An 8,522-nucleotide genomic window follows, 5' to 3' on the forward strand; every position below is an offset into this window, starting at 1 on the left:
TGTTTTCAGCAAGCTAGAATATACTATGTGACTGTAATATGTAGAGGATAAAGGGTGTAAAAAGAACATGTTATATTATGCTACTTTATTTGTTGACATGATAAAATTGTTGGCTCAAAAAGGTATTCAAGCTTCTATTTTAAATATTTTAATACAGATTATTTATGTATTTAACAAATTTAATATACCATTTGAATTGAAAGACCTCTAAACAGCCATTTCCAACTGCTTATTTAAATTCTCAAGAACTAATGATATATGCATATCATTCTTGAGGGGGAAAAGACATACTGAACAACTGCACTTCCCAAAGGGTATGTTTTCACAATGATACAGTATATTTTATCAGAGATTCGGGAATGGAGACAGCAGTTAAGGTAAGTTGGGGAAACTTTTAATAAGAACATGTCTGATAAACCAATGGATGGCCATATGATAATTGTCAGACTCTTTAATGGATGCTTCTGCATGAGAATAGCTTTGCAGGATTTTGTACTTAAGGCACTTTATACCTTTCATTATCCAATGCATTTGTTGGAGATGTCAGCAAGACTACAGATTTTGTACGTATTTGGTGAACTTGAAAGACATACAGTTTGGAGCTAAGGTGAGTTCTATAAAACTGGTTACAAATTAGAAATGGATCCAACAGTCCTCTTATGGCCTGAGAACCAATTGTACCCCTCCAATCTTCTCTATCCTGATCTGAGGACTCTTCCCAAGCCATTCCTCTTTAGGCCAAACCATCTGTCTCTAGGCCACACCCCTCACTGATCCTGATTGCCAATGTCCTCGAATGCTTTCCCATGACTGGAACGTGTCCTTGATCTGTGATAAGTCCTCTTGCTTGCCTGGATAATGGCTGGAGAATTGTGAGTATGGAGGGGTGGAGAAACTTTTGTATGGGTAGAATGCAGCCTACCATACAAATGTGTCACATATTATGCACCATCTAGTCTTTGGTTCCCAGAAGATTGCCCACTGGAAAATGCAACCCTTGGACTGAAAATGTTCCCATCCTATTCTTACAGTGAGATTAGAGGGACTATTGTCACTTAAGAGTAAAAAGATGATAATGAATTAGTCCCTGCTTAGATCCAAAAAATTAGTAAGATAGAGATACTCCATCTTTAAGAGAATGGAAAAGCAATATATTGCACAGTAAATTATTATTAATAATATCATCCTTAATAAATTATGGAATGATCTCCTTGACAAAGTTTGTCTGGTGCCAACATTGTTAACTTTTTGGAGCCAGGTCAAGACTTACCTCTTCTCCCAGGCATTTTAACAACATGTGTTGAGCTGTGACCCCAGTCCTTTTTAACTTGTTTATTTGTGCCTTATGGTTTTAAATTTTGTATGGTTTTAAAATAGTATACTTGTTTTAAATGTTCAATGTTTTTAATTTTTGTAACCCCCCCCCCCGAGAGCTTTAGCTATGGAACGGTATATAAAAGTAATAAATACATAAATAAATAAATACTATTACCATTATTATTACTTAACTTTGTTTCCTGCCCATCCTCCAAAAGGAGCCCTGGGTGGCAAGGTAGAAACTCTTTTTTAACAGTTTTGAAAGGGGAATGTTATGTAAAAAAGAAGTTTCATTGGAACAGCAGAATAAGTTTAAACAGTCTTGAAATCTGACAAGTCAGTATCAGTTGCTAGAAATAAACTGTTAGAAACTGTAGAATAAATTGTAATTTAAAAAAGAATTGGACTATATTAATTATGATTAGATGATGTAGTAACATAATTACATTGTGTTTCTTTTCATTTGTTTAAATTACTATCAGATTATATAAATGTAACCAGTGTGGTGTAGTAATTAAGGTGTTGGACTGCGACCTGGGAGACCAGGGTTCAAATCCCCACATAGCCATGAAACTAACTGGGTGACCTTGGGCCAGTCACTGCCTCTCAGCCTCGTGAAAACACTGTTCATAGGGTCGCCATAAGTCAGAATCGACTTGAAGGCAGTACATTTCTTTTATGATTTCTTTTCAACCTCTCTGTATTTGATGTGAGGATGTTGTCATTATTTTCATAAATACAACTTTTTAAAAAACTGATTTAACCAGAAAGCATAGTGAAATGAGCCTTTTTACAGAAAAATGATGTAACATATTACCTCAAACAGTGCAATCTTTTGCATTTTTCTCCGGAACTAGTCCCACCATGTTCAAGACAGCAACTCCATAGCAAGGCACGGGGAACAAATGACTGTGCACAATGAATTAGTCCTTTAAGTAATATATCCATATACACATTCACAGGATCCTCCACCTTATTTAGCTTTCCCTGAGAACATTAATATAGCTACATGTACAAAGCCTGTTTCGTTAATTTGTTTTAAATTGCACACTCTGCATTACATTTTCAGTCAGATACAATGAATTAACCAGCTCATAGAGAAGCACTCTGAATGCAGAGTCTGTGCATACTGGGGGAAATGATCATTTACTTACAAATGATGTAAACCAGGTTGAACATTAAGTCATTCCCTGAAACCATTTCAGTTACTCATCCTCATCAAGGAATGGCAAATGTAAGAAAAGATAGATCATGGTGCTCTTCTGACAGGTCCTGGGTCCCTGCTTAAATGGGAACCCCAAGGTTTTCTTGGGGGAGGATAGGCCTGACTGTGTTGAGCATGTTTGATGTCAATGGGACTTATTTCTAACTGAGTATGGAATTGCATCTCAGTGTCCCATTTTCTGAAATTTCAGACATATTTCCCACAATCTTGCAAATGACTGGGGAAGTCAAACAGATGCCAACTGTCTGCGTTTTACACAGAAAGAGGAAAGGGTGAGGAGGAAAGAGAGTGAGTGAAAGAGAAACTTATGAACTATGAATGAATTATGATAATGAATTCAACTTACAATACAAATTATCTATTTAGGGAACCAGCATCAGATATATTCAAGTAAAGAACCAGTCTGGTACTATGGAATTTACACTGGTTGGTCTCACCAGCTCTGCAGAATTACAGACACTTCTCTTTGGGATATTCACACTCATCTATGCTACTGCTTTAGCTGGCAACATCCTCCTCATCTTTACCATATGTAGTTGCAAGAAACTCCACACTCCCATGTACTTCCTGCTCATCAATTTGTCCTTAGTGAATGTGTTTTCCATCTCAGTTACAACTCCAAAATTGCTCCAGACTCTTTGGACCCACAGAAAGACCATCTCTTTTTATGGCTGCATTACACAGATGTATCTATTTGTATGGGCTTTGGGAACAGAGCTTTTTATCCTCTCATTTATGGCTTTTGACCGTTATGCTGCTATCTGCCATCCTTTGCAGTACACAGTCATCATGAGGAAGGAAGTGTGTGTTGGCATAGCCAGTGGAGCGTGGGTTGCTGGGATGTTCAATTCTGCTGTTCATGCTGGTCTTATGCTGATGCTTTCCTTCTGCAACTCTAACATAGTTAACCATTTCTTCTGTGATGTACCCCCACTTTTAGAGCTTTCATGCTCTGACACCAGCCTGAATGAGATGATGGCTTTTGTGTCAGATGTGATCTTTGGGATTTGTAGCTGTGGGTTGACCCTAACATCGTACTTCTTTATCCTGAGAGCTATCTTCAGAATCCGTTCCACTGAAGGGAAGAAGAAAGCTTTCTCCACATGTTCCTCCCACCTCTTTGTAGTCAGTTTTTACTTCTCTACAGTCATTTACACATATATCAGGCCCAGCTCAGACTACTCTCTAGAAAAAGATAAATTTGTTTCTCTCCTTTATTCAGTGGTAACCCCAGTTGTTAATCCACTCATATATTCTCTGAGAAACAAAGATGTAAAAGAGGCACTCAAGACACTTACTGGAAGAGGCAGGCTGCTCTGGAAAGCTCAAGACTGATATGCAAAGATCTTTAGTAAGAACACTGGTGCTGCTGCTGTTAGGGTAAGGAGTTGAACAGGAGAAGAACTGGCAGAAGTAAACTGTTGGAGTGTTCATGTGCAGCAAAATATGCTCCATATGATTTGGCATCAATTATGGAACATAATATCCAGGCTTTCTTAAATCTGCATGCAAAATAGTGTTTCACTAAAAATACCTCCAAGTGGATCCTAAAGTCTTCATTATTGGCTGTTATTTTCAAATTAAAACCATGTGACTAAAAGACAATAGGAATTATTCATGAGTAGTGTTGTGGTTGCCACAAAGTTGTTTCCTGAATCTGTCTGATATCTACGGCCCCTGACTAGGTTTATCATGTTATTTCCCAAGCCTGAGGCTTATAAATGCTCTGAGGCGTAAAGCCACCATATTTCCAACCAGATTCTTTCCTATTTTCCACCCTGACCCCTCATTACATTGAAAAGTAATCTTTCTGGTTTGAAGCAGTAGATGGTGGAGACGCTTGGGTGAATGGATGACTAGGAACCAAGTGGAGACAGTTACATTTACAATTTTATTTATTTATTACATTTGTATACCACCCCATAGTTGAAGCTCTCTGGGCGGTTTACAACAATTAAAACATTAAAAACAAATATAGAAATTTAAAAACACATGTTTTAAAAACAATTAAAAAACAATGCTAAAATGCCTGTGAGAAGAGGAAAGTCTTAACCTGGCACCGAAATGATAACAGTGTTAGGACCAGGTGCACCTCAACAGGGAGATCATTCCATAATTTGGGGGCCACCACTGAGAAGGCTATCTCCCTTGTTTTTGTCCTCTGAGCTTCCCTTAGAGTAGGCACCCGGAGGAGGGCCCTGGATGTTGAGTGTAATGTGCAGGTGGGTTCGTGCTAGGAGAGGCATTCCATCAGGTATTATGGTCCCAAACTGTGTTAAACCAGCACCTTGAATCAAGCTGGGAAACATACAGGCAACCAATGCAAGCAGGCCAGAATTGGTTTTATATGTTTGAACCGTCTGGTCCCTGTTACCAATCTGGCCACTCCATTTTGCACAAGCTGCAGTTTCCAAGCCATCTTCAAAGGCAGCCCCATGCAGAGCGCATTGCAGTAATCTAATTTGGAGGTTACCAGAGCATGGCCAACTGAAGCCAGATTATCCCTGTCCAGATAGGGATGTAGCTGGGCCACCAACCGAAGTTGATAGAAGGCACTCCGTGCCACCGAGGCTACCTGAGCCTCAAGTGACAGAGATGGTTCTGATGGTTTTAGGAGAACCCCCAAGCTATGAACCTGCTCCTTCAGGGAGAGTGCAACCCCAACCAGGACAGGTTGGACATCCACCATCTGGTCAGAAGAGCTACCCACTAACAGCATCTCAGCCTTGTCTGGATTGAGCCTCAGTTTATTAGCCCTCATCCAGTCCATTGTCGCAGCCAGGCACCGGTTCAGCACATTGATAGTCTCACCTGAAGAAGATGAAAAGGGGAAATAGAGCTGCGTGTCATCAGCATACTGATGGCAACACACTCCAAAGCTCCGGATGACTGCACCCAATGGTTTCATGTAGATGTTGAACAGCATGGGGGACAGAACTGACCCCTGCGGAACCCATACTGGAGAGTCCAGGGTGCCAAGCAATGTTCCCCAAGCACCACCTTTTGGAGCCGACCCGCCAAGTGGGAGCGGAACCACCTGCCCTGCAGTCCCTCCCACTCCCAACTCCGTGAGCCTCCCCAGAAGGATACCATGGTCAATGTTATCAAAAGTCGCTGAGAGATCAAGGAGAATCAACAGAGTCACACTCCCTCTGTCTTTCTCCCGACAAAGGTCATCATACAGGGCGACCAAGACTGTTCCTGTGCCAAAACCAGGCCTGAAACCCGAATGAAATGGATCCAGATAATCGGTCTCATCCAAGAGTGTCTGGAGCTGTCATTGGCCTGAGATATAACTGATCATGACCTCTTTATTTATTTATCCTCACGGTCACAAAAAAATATGTAGTGCTCCCAAACTTATAATTGCTCCTATTAAACTTCCACATTCTCTTTTCTTGCACTTCATATAGAAAATGCAACCTTGATAAACACCAAGGGTCACCAGTATTACAGCTGCCAACACACATGCATCTGCAGAGGCCTTCCTTGGCATCCACAGCATCCCATTCCCCTGTTGAACCTAGGCTTCAAAAAAGCATTCTATCATAGCCATTGAAACAGATTGCAGAGTGTACTTGATTGCAGTATGTGTGTGATGCACAGACCCCAAATTATTGGCACCTTTTGATACATGCTGAGGGAGCACAGGTCCACACCATACATTTAAAGCACATGACCTCCCTCAAAAAAATGGGAACTGTAGTGTGCTGAGACTGCTGGGAATATGTAGCTCTGTTAGGGGAAAATAAGGGTTCCTAAGGTTCTTTCGGGGCAGCCATGTGCCTTAAATGTGTTTTGCTTTAGATGCATGGTGTGGATTAGACCACAGAGGAGGGAAAAGAGATGGAGATAGACATTGGAGTGAGTTCCTGCCCCACTGACAGACCAGGAAGGCTTTGTTAGTGGTGGGCCTTTGCAGACATGTTGGGAGAAATCCTGGTTTATCTTCAATGCCCCTGGCAGTGATGTGGCCATGCACCCTGTGCGGGACAGGATGGCTACTTAAGTCCTGTTCCATCCTCCCTCGGCCTCTTTTCAGCCTTGCACAATGCAGAGCAGGATACCTCTGTGAGGGAGGACCTTATTGTAGGCCTGTTTTGAGCAAGGCGGGAAGGGAGAGGTTGCAATGGAGAGATGGTTGCAGGATCCTTAAAGGTGGTGGAGTGGCAGTTTCCTCTTTTGAAGTCGAATGTGACCATGTTGGATTTTCTTGGCAATTGGCCATTTACATGTATGTTTAATTTAATAGCACTGTGGTCACTGCTCCCAATCAGTTCACCAACACTTACATCTCGCAGCAGGTCCCGGTCCCCACTGAGGATTAAGTCCAGGGTTGCCGTCCCTCTGGTCGGTTCCATGACCAACTGGTCTAGGGAATAGTCATTTAGAATATCTAGAAATTTTGCTTCTACGTCATGACTGGAACACATATGCAGCCAGTCTATGTTCGGGTAGTTATAGTCACCCATTACTACCACATTTCCTAGTTTGGATGCTTCCTCAATTTCATATCTCATCTCAAGGTCTCCCTGAGCATTTTGATCAGGGGGATGATAGATCGTCCCCAGAATTAAATCCCTTCTGGGGCATGGTATCATCACCCACAATGATTCTGTGGAGGAGTCCGCCTCTTTGGGGGTTTCGAGCTTGCTGGATTCAATGCCTTCTTTCACATATAGAGCGACTCCGCCACCAATACGTCCTTCCCTGTCCTTCCGATATAGTTTATATCCAGGCATAACCGTTTCCCACTGGTTTTCTCCATTCCACCAGGTCTCCGTTATGCTCACTATATCAATGCTCTCCTCTAAGACCAAGCACTCCAGTTCTCCCATCTTGGTTCGGAGGCTTCAAGCATTAGCGTACAGGCACTTGTAAGCAGTGTCTCTCTTCAAGTGTCTTTGGCTCTTTTGGTTTTTCCTGTGGTAATTTTGCCATTCTGAATTGATATCCTGTGCCCCTGCTCTCAAAATGCCTACTTCTAGGCCTACCCCCTTTTAAAATTTCATCATTTCTTTGGTCTTTATCCCAGGGGGGAGGTTTATTCCAAACTGAACCTTCCTCAGCTCCTGTTGGATTTCCCCCCTCAGTCAGTTTAAAAGCTGCTCTGCCACCTTTTTAATTTTAAGTGCCAGCAGCCTGGTTCCATTCTGGTTCAAGTGGAGCCCGTCCCTTTTGTACAGGCCCGGCTTGTCCCAAAATGTCCCCCAGTGCCTAACAAATCCAAACCCCTCATCCCGACACCATCGTCTCATCCACGCATTGAGACTACAAAGCTGTGCTTGTCTGGCTGGTCCTGTTTGTGGAACTGTTAGCATTGCAAAGAAAGCCACCTTGGAGGTCCTGGTTTTCAGCATCCTACCTAGCAACCTAAATTTTGCTTCCAGGACCTCACGACTGCATTTCCCCATGTCATTGGTGCCAACGTGCACCACAACCACTGACTCCTCCCCAGCATGGTCTACCAAACTATCTAAACAACGGGCAATATCCGCAACCTTCGCACCAGGCAGGCAAATCACCTTGCAGTCTGCACACCCATCACATACCTCACTGTCTATGTTCCTAATGATCGAATCGCCCACTACAAGGATCCCTCCAATCCTGGAGAGATATCCTCGGCACGAGAGGATAGCTGCTCATCCCCCAAGGAATTGGTCCCTTCTAAGGGATCATTTCCCTCTTCCTCGGCTGGATGCTCTCCTTTCCCAAGACCATCTTTCTCCATGATAGCAGGAGAGCTATCATCCTTGGAGTGGGACACAGCCATAGTGTCCCTGAAGGCACACCTCTCTGCCTCTCTCAACTTTTCCAGGTCTGCCACCTTGGCCTCAAGGAAATGAAGTCATACCCAGAGAGACAGGAGCTCATTGCACTGAGAGCACACCCACAACTTCTGTCCAATGGGCACATAGTTGTACATGCTGCAGGCAGTGCAAAACACTGGAAAGCCCCCACACCCCTGCTGGCTTCTTAC

The 8,522-nt window shown here is 42.8% G+C and overlaps 1 protein-coding gene across 1 annotated transcript; it reads left to right on the plus strand.

The window, feature by feature from the left end:
- Window positions 1–327: 327 nt before the first annotated feature.
- LOC133367894 (olfactory receptor 13G1-like) lies at window positions 328–8,522 on the plus strand (the record flags this gene model as incomplete). Its single annotated transcript, XM_061591981.1, has 4 exons — window positions 328–377; window positions 2,733–2,814; window positions 2,909–3,828; window positions 8,501–8,522. Coding segments are annotated over exons 1-4 (1,074 nt in total), but the record flags the coding sequence as incomplete, so codon positions are not given.

Source organism: Rhineura floridana, chromosome 11 (assembly GCF_030035675.1).
Source record: "Rhineura floridana isolate rRhiFlo1 chromosome 11, rRhiFlo1.hap2, whole genome shotgun sequence".
Lineage (NCBI taxonomy): Eukaryota > Metazoa > Chordata > Lepidosauria > Squamata > Rhineuridae > Rhineura > Rhineura floridana.